Raw genomic sequence first — 19,726 nt, forward strand, 5'->3', positions numbered from 1 at the left:
AGGTCACGGGCCAAATCAGACAGCTCCACGGGCCAGTCGAGCATGCCTGCCTAAAAGCAACCTTTAACCACTTCCAGTTCAGACACTTTCACCCCCTTCCAGTTCAGGCCAATTTTTAGCTTTCAAGACTGTTGCACTTTGAATGATTATTATTATTATACAGGATTGATATAACAGTTTGCTCAGCGCTTTACAATATAACGGGAGACAATACAGATCAATACAAGAGGGATAGGAGGGCCCTGCTCCTTGGAGCTTACAATCTAGGAATGATGATCGCACAGTTCATTCAACACTGCAGCCAAGTGAAAGTTTTTAAATTTGTTTTACATAAATAGAGCTTTCTTTTGCTGGTATTTAATCACCATTGGGGTTTTTTGCTATATAAATGAAAAAATACCAAACATTTTTTAATTTTCTTCATAAATTTAAGCCAAAATGTATTCTGCTACTTTTTGGGGTAAAAATAACCCAAAACAGTGTATTATTTAGCCTGTGTGAATGTTATAGTCTACAAACTATGGGAGAACGTTGGCATGAGGTATATTGGTGATCAGGACACTAATATGGTGATGATCAGGATGCTGGTATGGGGTATAGCGTTGATCAGGACACTGATATGGTGTATGGTGGTAATCAGTGCACTGGTAAGGTGTATGGTGAAGATCAGGGCACTGGTATGGCATATGTTTATGATCAGGGCACTGGTATTGCGTATGGTGGTGATCAGTTTGCCAGTATGGCATATGGCGGTGATCATGGCGATGATTAGGACACTGTTATGGCAGCAATCAGGACATTGGTATGGTGTAGGGTGGTGTTTTTGTGAGCACTGGGATGGGACAGGTGCTGACTGCATGTTTTATTAGGACAACACTGGGGCAGTGAGCAGAGATGCTAGGGCTGACTGGCACTGAAGTCTGTGAGTGTACAAGCAGCTTGACATGCTGCTTGTACACTCACAGGCTGCAGCATCACTTCTCTCTGCTCAGAGCAGAGAGAATCAATACCTATTTTCACTTGGTATTGTTTACTATGTGATTGCAGTTATTGGACACAGCAATCACTTGGTACAATACCATGTGACCACCCGGACAGAGCGGCAATGTGATCCGCTGTGTCTGGGTGACACACCAATCTTCAGGCTCCCGGGTGCTTGCTTTGTGAGCCACGCAGCAACCTCCGATGTGGGGTGAAATACAGGTGCCTTAGCCCGCAGCGGCTCTGCTTTCTGTCCGCCATCTATAGGCAATGGGCAGATAGAAAAGTAGTTAAACTATATGTAAACTCAATCACTAAATTATTTTTTAAACATTAAAATGCAAATCTTGAACGTTTATTCATTTTAACTCTTCAACTTTAATTAAAATAATACTTGGTAATCCTGCCATGGATATCTTTGTTCAGGCACTTCCATTTATAGGGTGACAGTGCTCTTTCCCTATCTCCTAACCATACTCTGTTTTTTGGTTTAGATATGCTTTAAAAACTTGTATGTGTGGTCTTGTAAAATTGCATTTGACACTTCATCTGCATGTATGGAATTGTAGCCACTGCATTAAATAATATTCCGTCACATAATGAAAATGTTATTTTTCAGAACAATTAGGTATATTTAAGTCTCCTCTATACTGTCAGACATTGTAAATGAGAATTCAAAAGGTGGAGATGTTCTCACTGCACTGAGCATAAATTGGAAAGCAGTCTAAATAACACTGGCATACAGGATGGAGTAGGAAGCAGGGGCGGACTGACCATTTGGAAACTCGGGCACTGCCTGAGGGCCAGGGGTCAGTAGGGGGCCCCATGAGATGCCCCTGGTACCTTTTTCATTGGCTTTTTTGAGTTTGGGCAAGGACACAGGGGCCCCATGATCCCCTATTGCCCAGGGGCCCCATGAGTTGTCAGTCCGCCCCTGGTAGGAAGTATACTTATCTTTTCTTCACATCCATGATGTAATAGTCTGGATGGTGACTTTACTTGCCAAGTCACATGGTTTGATTTATTATAATTTAATTTTCAAGCATTTAAATTGACTATATGTTCACCAACCTCATTTGCAGTATGTCCTCCACAACTGCATATATGCAGTGATTCATACTGAAAAGAAGATAGGAAATATCACAAGCAAAATAATCACAACAGAAGTAGCAAGTCAGTGTTTTTGTCACAGTGTGTGTGTATGTGTAATTGTGTGTATCTGTATTAGATTTTGCTTTTCAAGACAAGACCTAAATAGTTATTAAATATTTATGTGATGACTAAAGATTCTTCCATGACAAGCCCAATTAATTTGGAGACAAATGCCATAATCAAACATTAATGACCATTTAAGAGTTAAGCTCAGTTACTGATCAATAACAACTCTCCCTTTTCTCTCTCAATCCATCTAAATCATTAGGACTACATTAAACAGTAGTACCATGAGACACGTTTCCTAAGTCGGCAAAAAAACAAATGAGCAAATGTTAATTGCAGCCAGCAGAATGTCTTGAAAGAGTATCTATAATTATATTATGTCCCTCTTTCACTTTGGGTACCTACATCCCTCAATAATCTATGAATAATCAGAATAAAGTAAGGGTTGGGCTCTAATGTCAGCACACTATTTTTAATGCCACACTAATAGAGAGATAGACATAAAATTATTTTTATTTTTCATAAATCATTTTTGTTTAGCATAAAGACATTTACTAAAGTACAAAATAAAGACTGCATGAAAATATATTAATTCTCTCTTGAATTCTCACTATATTTATTATACATATACATATTTCTATACTATATGTTTTTATTGAATATACTGTTATATAAATCCGGATGTGTTTGGTTGGAGCAACAGGCCCATGTAACTAGGCTGTTCATTTTGCAAGGGAAGTTTGCAAGGAATTTTTCCCAGTGCTTAGTGAGGTGAAGATCTGCTGACTTCCTTCATCCAATCATATGCAAGCAAAATGGCTTTTTTTTAAATTTATTTTTCTTGCATGTGATTGAGCATTCTTTGCAAAGTGAGATTTCACCACAGTCACTAGGATCTGGGGAAAAGTCCCTTGAAAAGTGAACAACTTATTTGGTTATTTGCTTTAATAAATCAACTCCAATATGTTCAAAGCAAGAATCTACGTGCAGTGACCATAGGGGAGAATGTGTAAGAGATAACTTAGAGGGAACCTTAGCCTCTTCCTGTCCACCTGTCAGGAATGGACTTGCCAATGGTGGTGGGACTCACCTGCCTTGTGGGCTGCAGTACCAGGGCTGGCCAGCGGGTGCTCTCAGCAACCAGAAGCTCACTCCTGCAGTCAGCCATCACCTGAGGCTGATTGCAGGAAGTGTATTTAAGGAATGGCCAGACCTGCAGTCAGTGCCTTGGTGTATGTTTCCCATGAGCCCCTGTACCTGCATCCTGTCTGCTTCCTGCCTGATTCCTGATTCTGCTTGATCCTGACCCTGAATGAACTCCGCCTGTCCTGACCTCGGCTATTCCTGACCACTCTCCAGCCTGCTCCTTTGGTACCTTGTCTGCCTGATTGTTCCTGACCCGGCCCTTCTGACTACGCTCTGCCTACTACTTTGTGTCTTGTCTGCCCGATGATTCCTGACCTGGCCCGCCTGACCACTCCACCTCACCAGCCCTGACTGCTCTTATCTGTGTACATTCCGTTATCAGTTGGAGGTTTGGTTTTGTTATATTGTGCGTTATATTTGTGTATAACCCTTAATAAATTATATTGTTACACCATACTTGAGCCTTCATTTCCCTGTGTCAGTTCACGCATCTCTGGTCTTACCCGGGAGCCCTGACACCATCGCCTGACCACTCCACCTCACCTGCCCTGACTGCTCTTATCTGTGTACATTCCGTTATCAGTTGGAGGTTTGGTTTTGTTATATTGTGCGTTATATTTGTGTATAACCCTTAATAAATTATATTGTTACACCATATTTGAGCCTGCATTTCCCTGTGTCAGTTCACGTATCTCTGGTCTTACCGGGAGCCCTGACACCACCCATTCTACATAGACGGCAGACGGGAAGCAGCACCGATGCCAGCTAATGCTCCTGTACTTCAGCCTGCATTGATGGTTCGTGCACAGCTTGCAGAGCGCGCACCCCGGAGCACAGTGATCAGTGTGTCGCCTGGACACAATGGATCACAATACTGCTGTGTTCGGGCGATCATGTGTTGTTTTACCATGTGCCCACTGTGGCCAATCACAGCACTCACATAGTAAACAATGAAACTGAAAGTAAAGATCACTTCTCTCCGCTCTCAGAGTGAGAGCAGAGACGCACTCCTGCAGTGTGTGAGTGTACAGCAGCCTGCCAGGCTGCTTTTGCAGTCACACATTGCAGTACCAGTCACTGACGTGCCCTAGTTTAGTGCCCCTGTGTCCCTTATCACTGCCGCAGAATATCAATAACAAATAATGCAGGAAGGCCCTGTCACCTGTCCCAGTGCACACAAAACATCCCCATACACCATACCAGTGTCCTGATCACCGCCATACCAGTGTCCTGATCACCACCCTATCCCAAACACCCTGATCATGGCCATATGCCGTACCAGCACCCTGATCACCTCTATACACCATATCAGTGCCCTAATCCCCTTCATACCCCATACCAGCATCCTGATCACCGCCATACCCCATACCAGCATGCTGATCACCGCCATGCCCCATATACCAGCATCCTGATCACCCCATATGCCATACCAGTGCCCTGATCACCGCCATACCCCATACCAGCATCCTGATCACCGCCATACCATCAACCTGATCACCACCATACCCCATACCAGCATCCTGATCACCCCCATACCCCATAACAGCTTCCTGGCTTCTGCCATACCTCATGCTAATGTCCTGATCACTGCCATACCCTATACCAGTGTCCTTCTCGCTGCCATATGCCATACCAGCATCCGGTATTTTAGGATCTCAGCTGATCAGTTTTCAGATAATATATCCCATAGTCCTGATCAACGCTATACCTCATACCAGCATCCTGATCACCACCATATCAGTGTCCTGATCACCACCATACCTCATGCCAATGTCCTGATCACTGCCATACCTCATACCAGCATCCTGATCACTGCGATACATCATACCAGTGTCCGATATTTTATGGTCTCAACTGATCAATTTTCAGATATATATCCCATAGTTTGTAGACTTTCACACAGACTAAATAATATAAACTGTTTTGGGTTATTTATACCCCAAAATTGTAGCAGAATACATTTTGGCCTAAAGTTATGAAGAAAAATGATCTAGTTGCAAAATGTTATAACAAAAACTAAGCAAAAAAAATATTTTTTTTTTCAACATTTTCAGTATTTTTTATTTATATAGAAAAAGATAAAAAAAAAACCCAGTGGTGATCAAATACCACCAAAAGAAAGCTCTATCTGTCTCAAAAGAAGGATACAAATGTCATATGGGTACAGTGTTGCATGACTGAGTAATTGTCATTCAAAGTGTGACAGTGCTGAAAGCTGAAAATTGGCCTGGACTGGAAGGGGAATGAAAGTGTCCGGACTTGAAGTGCTTAATATAGATTCTACAATGGAAGATACTGTATATCTCAAATATTCAGTGGATGGAGGTTGCTTTGTAAAAAAAAAAAAAGCTCTGCTTCTCTGCAAACAGATACCACAGTTACGGGGGCACACTATAGAGCAGGGTTTCTCAGCTAGGGTTCCATGGTTCCTGCAGAGGGTGCTAGGGGTTTCTTAAGCAATTAGCAATTTTAGCCTCTCAGATAAGTTGCCATTGAGGTCATTGATCTATTTAGCTATTTGTAGGGCTAATTGTTCCCAATGACCACAAGTATAAGGAGCATTCTTCCCACTGATCATCACACTAATGTATGATGAGTTGAAAATATAGTAATTTTTAGCAGGGGTTTCCTGACGCTAGAAAGTGGTTTCAAGGGTTCCCCTTTGTTGAAAAGGTTGAAAAAGGCTGCTATAGAGAATTGTAGTAATAGAGAATATGGCCATAGTGAAACCTCAAGGAGGGTGACCACTTTGGCCACAGGGGTCTTCAAGAAGTTTAAAAATGTAGCAGGTTAATTAGACTTCTAGTGGGCAGTCTTAGTATTAAACAGTGAGTTGAAGGAGGTAAAAGGTAATAAGTCAGCTCTCATCATACCTTTGTTAGGGCTGGTTCACACTAGATTTGCATAGAAACGCGGTATACATTCATGTGTGAATCCTTTGCTTCCCCCTGCAGTGATATTTTCAGCCCATTTATTAGAAAGGGGCCAAAATCACACTAGATCATACAAAATATAGAGCATGCACTACTTTTGAAACCGTACTGCACCAAATAGTATGATACTGCATTTGGGGTGCTGTTAACAATGTATTGGCACCTACAGCAGATTGCAAAGGCAGTATGTGTTGATCATAGTGTGGGATCCGCGCACCTTTCCTGCACTATATTCTGGTGTGAACAGGCACTCAATGTAGCCCTGTTGCTAATGGGACAAAATAAACCCAGCACAGCCCTGTAAAGCAAGGAGATTTATACTTATGTCTCTGGTGTGCGGTATTTGTAAACATTGCTCACTTTACGAGTTCCAGGCTATCCAAAACTTTTGGACATGCTGCTCAACATTTTCGGTATTGTCAGAATGTACCTCACTGTACAAATGTGATTTAAAGCTGGATTCACACTACTCTCTTTGATATGGGTTAACATGTATTTTTGAATTTAGTGCGTTGATGTGCGATTTTTTTTTTCACAGCTGGATCAAAAATACATTTTCCCTTAACATGCTTTACAGCACATTGTAACAGATTCTGCTGCGTTTAAATGTAAATGTTCCTATTGCATCCAGCGCACACCAACACAGTGCATGTTGGTCAATTGGAATCAAGACAATTTGTCTTAACATTATGCTGGGGCTGTGTTGAGTAGCACAGCACAATGCTATTTAATCTACTTGTTTTCGTAGTGATGATAACAAATACATTATTATACTATTTTTCACTTTAGGGCATTCACAACCTAGCACAGAAAAGAAAAATTATATAATTAAATGCATTTTGAATGCTATAAATCAACGTTGTTTTGCTCTAATGTTTGATTGTTCACTTTGCTAATGATTCCTTTATGAAACTAAAACATACAATCAAGTTGTTATAATAGGACATTTCCTAATTTTGTGCACGCAGTTTAATATGTCAATACATTCAGCATGTGAATAAAGACTTTGCTAATTGCAGTGCCTCAATAGAACACGTAATATCACACCATGTGTTAGACAATAACCTCTAGTTGTTCTGTTTATTCCCATAAAATACATTTTCAAAAATGCTTTCTTCCTCTATAAGGCCAAATATGAGCAGAAATCAAGGGTTTGCACATTTGTTAGACTATGTTCAGTGAATGAATTGCATGCAGTATCATGGATCAGATAATCAGTGATTTCCTATCCTACTACTACTAATACTATTTATTTTATTTAAAAGAGAAGTATAGGCTATGCAAAAAAAACCATACTCATCTAGGTGGATGCAGCATCAATCCAATGCTGCAACTGTCCCCTGCCTGCTCTGCAATGAGAACTGAGCTATCAAACACCACTGATCACTCAGTTCTCCTCTCCGCTCTGAGCAGAGAGCCGTGACTGTTCTCTGCTCTCTGCCCCTCCAGTGATCACTGGAGTGCCAGGCTGTGTTTGTGTGGGGGTGTAGCGGCTGGCGTAGGCTCTCAGTGGCTCACTGAGAGGCTGAGCCAGGTTCCAGTTCAGGCTTCTGGGTGGATCCCGACCATATGGGAATGCACTCCTGTGATCCATTCTGCTGAAATAAATCTTTATTAAGAAAAGAACAGGAATTTACATTTTACAGGTTGTACATGCAGCCCTTCAAAAGGAACATACGATTATAAACATTCTATATTACTGACTCCAAACCTGTAGATAACTGATAATACAAAAACAGTAATTTCCAAGTTATTATTATTATACAGGATTTATAAAGTGCCAACAGTTTGCTCAGCGCTTTATAATATAACGGGAGACAATACAGCAACAATACAATTCAATGCAAGAGGGTTAAGAGGGCTCTGCTCCTTGGAGCTTACAATCTAAGAAGTAGGGAACAATGTAAAGAAACCAAAATGCCTGAGACGTTACTATGAACATTGTGAATTTCTGCAGGTAGGTGGAGGGAGAAAAGACGAAAAAGTCAGACAAAGTAAGAGAAAGTAGGTTGAGAGAACAGGAGTAAGGGGAGGGGGAAGAGGGAGGGGTATTGGGTATTTGGTCTCTGTTAGAATCACAAACAAAGGCATCCCTGTACTCTGTTAATCTTACAAAGTTTTTTGGTTTGTCAAACTTCGGAAGTTTTACCGGTCATAATTTCTAAGCAGGGAAGGGGGGTTTTGAAAGCCAATGAACACGCCCATATTTTATTAAGGGTGGGAGTAGATTAACGTTGATCATAGGTAAGTTCTTCCATTAAACATATCTGATCTACACTCTGAAATCATTGTTTTATAGAAGGAATTGTCCTGCGTTTCCAGTAGGTGGTTATGAGTGGTTTGGCCACAGTTAATAAATAAGGCGTGATTGATATTTTATAGTGACCTATGGGTTAATCTGGGCAATGAAAAAGAACGAGCGGCCCAGGGATCACTTGGTACCGGAGAGCCTTGAATGGCCTTTATTAAACATATAAAACAGAGGACCAATATAGTTGTATAGGTGAGCAATCCCATCAAATATGGGCATGGGTAGCCATCATACCACACTTCCTCCAGCAAACGGGGTATTTCAGATAATAGCCATTGCTTGCCTGGTGTGTAATGCCATCTGGTTAATAATTTTAATTTGCTTCAGCCATCTTTGAGTATAGTGTACTAATAATACTTGCGCAGGTGTTTAGCCCATGAACAAAGGTGTATGCACTCATCACTTTCATTTCATGTAAGAACTAACAATTGAGCATTGTTTGCTATGAGATTGAATTGTTGTCAGTCATTTTAGAGAACATGCTTTTCTATTGAAAAAAAAGAAAGTTTATAGCATCCCTTATCCCCTGGAGGCAGTTAAAGACCCGAATGGCTTGGTTGGCTGACATTTCACATCAGGGTTAGATCCTTGACTTTTTGTGGGATCTAAGGAATTGCATGCCAGTCAATTTTGATAGGGTTAACAGAGGGGAGGATTATAGAACAGGATATCAAAAGAAGCATTCAAAAGCTCCAGCTTACACTGAGTCCGGAAAAGGATCTCTAAACCAGACAGACACTCTTCTGACTGTAAAGTAGTTGCAGCACACAGATCCTTGAATGAGCCATCAGACTTTCTGCCATGTCCAAGCTCATACCTAGTTTCTCCAGGTGCTCTTTCAGCAGATGAACTTCCTCCCTGTTACTCCTATTCTAGCTTCACTCCTCCAGGTAGTTCTTCTGACAGGGAAGTGCAAGCTTTCAAACCCGAAACTCAGGCCTTCCTTCTTTAAACACATGGCATGGGAGGTCAAAGAACTGCAACACACACTTCCTCCCCAAGCAAAGCCTAGAAGGCAAGAGCATTTAAGGTGAAGAAGGTCACCTCAAACATTTATTTCCTTCACCAACATGTACCACTGGCAATAAACCTCTTGGTGGTTGGCCAGAGAGACATAAATATCGCAGGTTATGGGATCCTCGTACACTATACCCAGAACACTCCCCAAGAGAAGGCAGAAGAAAACAATAGCAATGAACATAGGGAAAACCTAAAGAAAGCAAAACTATCAATTAGAGCTCAGGCTTTCTACAGCCTAGCAGCACTAAATTTAAGATAAAGACACTACTGCTTAGGACAGAGTTCCTACATTTAATATACAGGACAAGAGCACTTTTTTGCACCTATTACCCAAAGCTCTCCCCTTCACCCTCCACAGCAACCCTGTGGATTACAATACTAGCCTCCCATCTGGCAATTCCAATAGCCAAAAAAAAAAAATACACCTCCTCCGTCTCATCCTTTTATGCCTCCATCTGAACAGAACCAGCAGGTAGTAACAGCTTGTTGTAGGAGAAGGCATTCATTACTAAATTTCTTTGTGAGTCTGACATGTCACATGATCTAATAAAGAGTTGTAAATAAGTAAGTAATGGAGGAACAGACAAAGCATAGGTTTATTTTAAACTTGTAGCCAACGATGATAGTATCAACTAGAATGATTAATAATGGTGCATAACTGCACAGGATCTCACATTTTGTCTTCTGATATTTTTTAGCTACTTTGGACTCGCTGAAATGCGAAAAAGGCAACAGTCACAAAATGAAGAACCATCACCTGTATCACAAGCGCCTGGTGGAAACCAAAGGCCGAACACATGCTGCTTTTGCTGGTGCTGTTGTTGCAGCTGCTCATGGTATGTCTTGCAGTATATTTGGTACCTTATCCATACAGGTAAATAAAGTACATATGTTGTATCCTGCCTTTAAGTAATGCTATAGGTACAGCTATACCGTGCTGGATGAAAGTTCATAGCAGATGAGATACAGCAATGGTGCTTCAAAGTGTGCACACTAAATTTATACAAATTTCTCATTTAATAATCTCTAAGTGCAATTTCAGACCATAAGAAAAATATCGGTTAACTGTTAACATGATCCAGGAATAAATGCAGCTTTCTTATAGGAAGAAAGGCCACTAAGTTTTTCACTTCTGAAGAATTTGTCAGACTAGCTGCTAAGTCCTTGAAGATGACACAAGAAGCTGCAGATCTGAAATAGGAAAGTAGGAGTGTTACTGGATGCTTTAATGCAGAGAGTGTCCATGGTGTCAGTGCCATCCTGTGCATTATTGTGCTGTGTTTACAAGATACAGTGGTGATGTACTCCCAGAGGAAGAGTCAATGACACCCTGCACCTGGAAGAGGATTAGCTCTGGATCACTGAGTGAGTCTGTACAGGACAATGCTGGAAAAGGAGGTGAGTATTGCAGTGACTGCATAATTTTTTATTTTACAAATTCTGGGCAACTATTGCAGACAAATTAGACTTAGACTTTAAGCTATGTACTTAGATTATGTCTCCAAAAAAATTAAATAATTAGCACATTTCCTTATAGCGTATATGATAAACGTATAGGATAAATTACAGGCCCATCATCTAGGGAGAGAATCATTGGTAGAACTATTATACCCCATTTTACCTGAGCACAAGTAAACATAATTTGAACAGTATAAAAAGCATATTAAACTGTGCTGTCCCTTTAAAAAATACTCACAAGTTCATATGGATAATCAATTCATAAAATATATACAGTGCATTATATATATATATATATATATATATACAGTTGTGTTCAAAATAATAGAAATCAGACATCACTAACCTGATCAATCACTGTTTTTGGTAGAAATAATATTTCTACATGGCAAATCTAGCAGGTGTAGTAGAGTAATAGAAATCCAACAGTCATGACATGCATGCTGCCGATTCTGTGTAATTGAATCACTAATTGAAAGGGGCATGTTCAAAATAATAGCAGTGTGGAGTTCTATTATTGAGGTCATTCATTCTTTGAAAAACAGGTGGCAATTATTGCCCTTATTTAAGGAAGGAAGGAAGGCAGCAAATGTTGTACATGCTGGTTACAGTGCATTTCTCTCTGAAATTCTGAGGAATATGGGTTGTTCCAGACATTGTTCAGAAGAACAGCGTACTTTGATTAAAAAGTTGCTTGGAGAGGGGAAAACATATAAAGAAGTGCAGAAAATGATAGGCTGCTCAGCTAAAATGATCGCAAATGCTTTAAAATGGCAACCAAAACCTGAAAGACGTGGAAGAAAGCGAAAAACTACCATTCAAATGGATAGAAGAATAGCCAAAATGGCAAGGACTCAGCCAACAATCAGCTCCAGTAAGATCAAAGAAGGTCTAAAATTACCTGTGAGTACTGTTACAATTAGAAGACGCCTATGTGAAGCCAAGCTATCTGCAAGAAGCCCCCGCAAAGTCCCACTGTTGAAAAAAAGACATGTGCTGAAGAGGTTACAATTTGCCAAAGAGCACATTGACTGGCCTAAAGAGAAATGGCGCAACATTTTGTGGACTGATGAAAGTAAGATTGTTCTTTTTGGGTCTAGTGGCCGGAGACAGTTTGTCAGACGACCCCCAAACACTGAATTCAAGCCACAGTACACTGTGAAGACAGTGAAGCATGGTTGCGCAAGCATCATGATATGGGGATGTTTCTCATGCTACGGTGTTGGGCCTATTTATCGCATACCAGGGATCATGGATCAGTTTGAATACATCAGAATACTTGAAGAGGTCATGCTGCCTTATGCTGAAGAGGAAATGCCCTTGAAATGGGTGTTCCAACAAGACAATGACCCCAAACACACCAGTAAACATGCAACATCTTGGCTCCAGACTAGAGATGAGCGAATCGAAGTATCCGAAGTGGAATTCGAGTCGAATATCGGAAAAATTTCGATTCGTGCCGAATCCGAAAAACAGCCTAATTCGGACGCGCGAATCGAAATTTTTCCGAAAATGGCGGCTGACATGTGCGGCGACGGAGCGGGGATGTCGGGGAAGGCGCGCAGACAAGGCGCGCTGCCCCATAATGCATTCCTCAACGACATGTGATCGCATCAGCCAATCAGCAGCCAGCCAGCCAGCACTGTGTAATGGTCGAGGTATATATAGCGGCCATTTTGGAAATCTTCATTTGCCTGCAGTCATTGAACAGAGGCAGACCGCTCTGTACTAGGGACAGGGACAGAGTTAGGGCCACAGAAACGAGAATTGGGGACAGAGAGAAGTTACTTAGGGACAGAGAACCATTACTCAGGGACACAGACTTGTTAATGAGGGCCACAGAATCGTTATTTAGGGACAAAGAAACGCTAGTTAGGGCCACAGAATTCATACTCAGGGACAGACAGAATTTTCACTCAGTGCCAGAGAATTGTTACTTAGGGCCACAGAAACGTTATTAGGGCCACAGAATTTTTACTCAGGGACAGACAGAATTGTTACTGAGTGCCAGAGAATTGTTACTCAGGGACAGACAGAATTGTTACTGAGTGCCAGAGAATTCTTACTCAGGGCCACAGAATTCATTCTCAGGGACAGACAGAATTGTTACTCAGGGACAGACAGAATTGTTACTGAGTGCCAGAGAATTGTTACTCAGGGACAGACAGAATTGTTACTGAGTGCCAGAGAATTGTTACTCAGGGACAGACAGAATTGTTACTGAGTGCCAGAGAATTGTTACTCAGGGACAGACAGAATTGTTACTGAGTGCCAGAGAATTGTTACTCGCACAGACACAAAATTGTTACTTGCACAGACACAGAATTGTTACTCGCACAGACAGAATTGTTACTCAGGGCCACAGAATTCATACTCAGGGACAGACAGAATTGTTACTGAGTGCCAGAGAATTGTTACTCAGGGACAGACAGAATTGTTACTGAGTGCCAGAGAATTGTTACTCAGGGACAGACAGAATTGTTACTGAGTGCCAGAGAATTGTTACTCAGGGACAGACAGAATTGTTACTGAGTGCCAGAGAATTGTTACTCGCACAGACACAAAATTGTTACTTGCACAGACACAGAATTGTTACTCGCACAGACACAGAATTGTTACTCAGGGCCACAGAATTCATACTCAGGGACAGACAGAATTGTTACTGAGTGCCAGAGAATTGTTACTCAGGGACAGACAGAATTGTTACTGAGTGCCAGAGAATTGTTACTCAGGGACAGACAGAATTGTTGCTGAGTGCCAGAGAATTGTTACTCAGGGACAGACAGAATTGTTACTGAGTGCCAGAGAATTGTTACTCAGGGACAGACAGAATTGTTACTGAGTGCCAGAGAATTGTTACTCGCACAGACACAAAATTGTTACTTGCACAGACACAGAATTGTTACTCGCACAGACAGAATTGTTACTCAGGGCCACAGAATTCATACTCAGGGACAGACAGAATTGTTACTGAGTGCCAGAGAATTGTTACTCAGGGACAGACAGAATTGTTACTGAGTGCCAGAGAATTGTTACTCAGGGACAGACAGAATTGTTACTGAGTGCCAGAGAATTGTTACTCAGGGACAGACAGAATTGTTACTGAGTGCCAGAGAATTGTTACTCGCACAGACACAAAATTGTTACTTGCACAGACACAGAATTGTTACTCGCACAGACACAGAATTGTTACTCAGGGCCACAGAATTCATACTCAGGGACAGACAGAATTGTTACTGAGTGCCAGAGAATTGTTACTCAGGGACAGACAGAATTGTTACTGAGTGCCAGAGAATTGTTACTCAGGGACAGACAGAATTGTTACTGAGTGCCAGAGAATTGTTACTCGCACAGACACAAAATTGTTACTTGCACAGACACAGAATTGTTACTCGCACAGACACAGAATTGTTACTCAGGGCCACAGAATTCATACTCAGGGACAGACAGAATTGTTACTGAGTGCCAGAGAATTGTTACTCAGGGACAGACAGAATTGTTACTGAGTGCCAGAGAATTGTTACTCAGGGACAGACAGAATTGTTACTGAGTGCCAGAGAATTGTTACTCGCACAGACACAAAATTGTTACTTGCACAGACACAGAATTGTTACTCGCACAGACACAGAATTGTTACTGAGTGCCAGAGAATTGTTACTCAGGGACAGACAGAATTGTTACTGAGTGCCAGAGAATTGTTACTCAGGGACAGACAGAATTGTTACTGAGTGCCAGAGAATTGTTACTCAGGGACAGACAGAATTGTTACTGAGTGCCAGAGAATTGTTACTCGCACAGACACAAAATTGTTACTTGCACAGACACAGAATTGTTACTCGCACAGACACAGAATTGTTACTCAGGGCCACAGAATTCATACTCAGGGACAGACAGAATTGTTACTGAGTGCCAGAGAATTGTTACTCAGGGACAGACAGAATTGTTACTGAGTGCCAGAGAATTGTTACTCAGGGACAGACAGAATTGTTACTGAGTGCCAGAGAATTGTTACTCGCACAGACACAAAATTGTTACTTGCACAGACACAGAATTGTTACTCGCACAGACACAGAATTGTTACTCAGGGCCACAGAATTCATACTCAGGGACAGACAGAATTGTTACTGAGTGCCAGAGAATTGTTACTTAGGGACAGACAGAATTGTTACTGAGTGCCAGAGAATTGTTACTCAGGGACAGACAGAATTGTTACTGAGTGCCAGAGAATTGTTACTCGCACAGACACAAAATTGTTACTTGCACAGACACAGAATTGTTACTCGCACAGACACAGAATTGTTACTCAGGGCCACAGAATTCATACTCAGGGACAGACAGAATTGTTACTGAGTGCCAGAGAATTGTTACTCAGGGACAGACAGAATTGTTACTGAGTGCCAGAGAATTGTTACTCAGGGACAGACAGAATTGTTACTGAGTGCCAGAGAATTGTTACTCGCACAGACACAAAATTGTTACTTGCACAGACACAGAATTGTTACTCGCACAGACACAGAATTGTTACTCAGGGCCACAGAATTCATACTCAGGGACAGACAGAATTGTTACTGAGTGCCAGAGAATTGTTACTCAGGGACAGACAGAATTGTTACTGAGTGCCAGAGAATTGTTACTCAGGGACAGACAGAATTGTTACTGAGTGCCAGAGAATTGTTACTCGGGGACAGACAGAATTGTTACTGAGTGCCAGAGAATTGTTACTCAGGGACAGACAGAATTGTTACTGAGTGCCAGAGAATTGTTACTCGCACAGACACAAAATTGTTACTTGCACAGACACAGAATTGTTACTCGCACAGACACAGAATTGTTACTCAGGGCCACAGAATTCATACTCAGGGACAGACAGAATTGTTACTGAGTGCCAGAGAATTGTTACTCAGGGACAGACAGAATTGTTACTGAGTGCCAGAGAATTGTTACTCAGGGACAGACAGAATTGTTACTGAGTGCCAGAGAATTGTTACTCGCACAGACACAAAATTGTTACTTGCACAGACACAGAATTGTTACTCGCACAGACACAGAATTGTTACTGAGTGCCAGAGAATTGTTACTCAGGGACAGACAGAATTGTTACTGAGTGCCAGAGAATTGTTACTCAGGGACAGACAGAATTGTTACTGAGTGCCAGAGAATTGTTACTCAGGGACAGACAGAATTGTTACTGAGTGCCAGAGAATTGTTACTCGCACAGACACAAAATTGTTACTTGCACAGACACAGAATTGTTACTCGCACAGACACAGAATTGTTACTCAGGGCCACAGAATTCATACTCAGGGACAGACAGAATTGTTACTGAGTGCCAGAGAATTGTTACTCAGGGACAGACAGAATTGTTACTGAGTGCCAGAGAATTGTTACTCGCACAGACACAAAATTGTTACTTGCACAGACACAGAATTGTTACTCGCACAGACACAGAATTGTTACTCAGGGCCACAGAATTCATACTCAGGGACAGACAGAATTGTTACTGAGTGCCAGAGAATTGTTACTCAGGGACAGACAGAATTGTTACTGAGTGCCAGAGAATTGTTACTCAGGGACAGACAGAATTGTTACTGAGTGCCAGAGAATTGTTACTCGCACAGACACAAAATTGTTACTTGCACAGACACAGAATTGTTACTCGCACAGACACAGAATTGTTACTCGCACAGACACAGAATTGTTACTCAGGGCCACAGAATTCATACTCAGGGACAGACAGAATTGTTACTGAGTGCCAGAGAATTGTTACTCAGGGACACCTAATCGTTGAATTAAATAGTATGTCAGACAACATGCAGAGGAGTGGCAGAGGAGGCAATGTTTTAGGAGCGAGCAGACGTGGCAGCAGAGGAAGGGGTCGAGGCAGCAGTATTCGCAGCCAGAGGCCAGTGCTCCCGGTGTCATCCAGCGGTCGTGTCTCCACCGACAACCCTGCCGTCATTGATTGGTTGGCTCGGTCGTCTTCCTCTTCCCAGGTCACCTCTGACACCTACAGCCAACGGTCGGTGGGTACGTCAGACACAACCGTTAGTTGGCATGGCCCGGGAGCAAGCCCACTGAAATCACGTGTCCTCTACCTGCCCCTGTCCTTTGCTGTTCCCTCACCAAGCGAAGTATCGCATGCTGTGGGCTCAGCCCCACTGTACAGTGAGGAAGAGCTAACAGAGGGCGGTCAGGAACGGGGGGAGACATCGGCCTTTTCAGCAGCCAAGCGAACAAGTACTGGCGAGGAGAGTGGCTCGGTAGCCGGTCTAGAGACAGGTCTGTCTCCTGACCCAGACGCAGCCGAGGGGGCTAGTAGTGAGGCGGAGACCCTACTTGATGATGAGGAGGTTGATCGCACTTGGCAGCCTCGTCGTCATTAGGCAATTTCTTCCGCATCATCAGGAGAAGAGGGTGGCAGCTTGGCAGCGAGCAAAACAGTCGGTGGGTTGCCCAGGAGACAGCAGCAGGGTCGCATCAGTGTCAGTGGAGCCAAACGTCCACGGAGTAGAGCACCAGCTCCACTGCAGCCTACCACCACGGCCAGTAGTGGTGCCGGTGCGCACGGAGGAAGTAGCAGTCAGCCAGTGAAGAGTAGCGGGGGCAAAGTTTCCTACTCGGTGGTGTGGCAATTTTTCCTCAAGCCGCCCGAGGAAGTAAACGTAGCCGTATGTCGACTATGTGGCCAGAAATGCAAGCGTGGCCAGGGGGCCCATGTTGGGACTACAGCGTTGCGTCAGCATATGCAGCGTCACCATTCGGTGGCCTGGGAAAACCGTGATAAACATACGGCGGTTCTGCCTGCCCCAGCCCCCGCTCCATCACCCGCTCCGTTACTTGCTCCGTCACCCGACGTCGTCAATCGCCCTCTATCAGCCAGTCAAGGCTCCAACACCTCTGCTGAGGGGAGTTGTCGCTCGTTGGCATCTTCCGCTCGTTCAGATGCTCCTTCTCCTGCTACTCCTCTTCTCGGATTCCGTCAACAGTCTTTCTTGGAATCCGTATCCAAGAGACAACAGTTTGCGAGCACGCACCCGACGGTGCAAAAGCTGAACGTCCTCCTGTCCAAGTTGCTGGTGCTGCAGTCCCTCCCTTTCCAACTGGTGGACTCAGCACCTTTCCGAGAAATGATGGCTTGTGCCGCGCCGCGGTGGAGAGTGCCAAGCCGTCATTTCTTTGCCCAAAAGGCAGTGCCAGCCCTGCATTCACATGTAGAAGAGATGGTGGGCCAGTCTTTGAGCATGTCGGTCTCTGCCAAAGTGCACGGCAGCGCCGACGTGTGGAGCTGTAACTACGGTCAGGGACAGTACATGTCATTTACGGCCCACTGGGTGAACGTGGTGCCGGCACAGCCGCACCAGCAACTTGGACAGGTCACGACGCTTTTGCCTCCACGTTTGCACGTCCTTGGTCCAGCAAGCATGTCCGCCTCTACCACCTCTTTTTCCGCCGTGTCCTCAGCCGCCACCCCCGTGCCAAGTCCCATTACCCGACCGGCATATCACATGTGCAGGGCGCAACGGTGTCACGCTGTGCTGCACCTGGTATGCCTTGGCGAACGTAGTCACACAGGGGAGGAACTGCTGAGTGTAATGAACAGAGAAATCGACAGATGGCTGTCTCCGCGCAAACTAAAAATCGGAACCATGTTGACTGACAACGGAAAGAACATGGTGTCTGCTCTGCGTCAAGGAAGGTTGTGCCATGCGCCATGCATGGCTCACGTGTTCAATCTGGTTGTCAAGCGGTTCCTAAAATCCACCATCCCACTGCAAGACATCCTTAAAATGTCACGTAAACTGTGCATGCATTTCAGCCATTCCTACACCGCAAAGAACACCCTCATTGAGCTGCAGCGGCAGAACGGAATTCCACAGCATCGCCTGATCTGCAACGTTGCAACAAGGTGGAATTCAACCCTACACATGTTAGACCGCCTTTACGAGCAGCGAAAGGCCATCACCGATTTCCTGATGTTACAAGCGGATAAAGGTACTCCCCTGTGTAACTTAGATGTCAGCCATTGGCAGCTCATGCGTGACACCTGCCGCTTGCTCAGGCCCTTTGAGGAGGCCACGCTATTCGTGAGTCGGCAGGACTATGGGATGAACGACGTCATTCCTCTGTTGCACGTCCTGGAACAAATGCTGTTAACAATGGCTGGTCAGGGTGCGGTAGACGTGGCGCACAGATCTCAACGCCACATGACCCCTGTGGGGGCAGGACAGGAAGAAGAGGAGGAGGTAGAGGAGGACATTTGTGCTCAGGAATTATTGAGTGAAATGGGTGGTTTTTCCACTCAGCGGACAGGAGTGGAGGAGCAGGAGCATCTGGTAGAGGAGGAGGAGGAGGAGACAGAGGACCCAGACGCACCGTGGCAGTATGCTGTGGAGATGGAGGCAGGGAGTCCCTCGCATTCCTTGGCACAAATGGCCCATAGCATGCTCGGTTGCTTGCGTAGCGACAGCCGAATAATAACCATCAGACAGAGGGATGACTTTTGGCTGTCCACCTTGTTGGACCCTCGCTACCGGTCCAAAATGGTGGCCTTTTTCACACCTGCTGAGAGGGAGGCCAAAATTACGTACTATAAAAACCACCTATGTAGTCAGTTGGTCTCTGCCTTTGTGCGCCAACGTCCATCCTCAGACACTGTGGGCCCTGTGCGCTCGCGTTCCGCTGGCATGGCAGCAGGGGAGGGGTGGGGTGGTAGGAGCAG

At 43.7% G+C, this 19,726-nt stretch overlaps 1 protein-coding gene across 3 annotated transcripts in view; it reads left to right on the top strand.

The window, feature by feature from the left end:
- Positions 1 to 19,726, top strand: part of RGS17 (regulator of G protein signaling 17) — a 156,449-nt gene that overhangs the window by 64,661 nt on the left and 72,062 nt on the right. For all 3 annotated transcript variants that reach the window (XM_089673515.1, XM_089673516.1, XM_089673517.1), the window contains exon 2: positions 10,248 to 10,385. In XM_089673515.1, the coding sequence (XP_089529641.1) occupies positions 10,267 to 10,385 (119 nt within the window). In that variant the 5' untranslated portion in view covers positions 10,248 to 10,266. The remainder of the gene's footprint in view (positions 1 to 10,247; positions 10,386 to 19,726) is intronic.

Source organism: Staurois parvus, unplaced genomic scaffold (genome assembly GCF_062004578.1).
Source record: "Staurois parvus isolate SC_StPar_1 unplaced genomic scaffold, SC_StPar_1.0 ptg000139l, whole genome shotgun sequence".
Taxonomy (NCBI): domain Eukaryota; kingdom Metazoa; phylum Chordata; class Amphibia; order Anura; family Ranidae; genus Staurois; species Staurois parvus.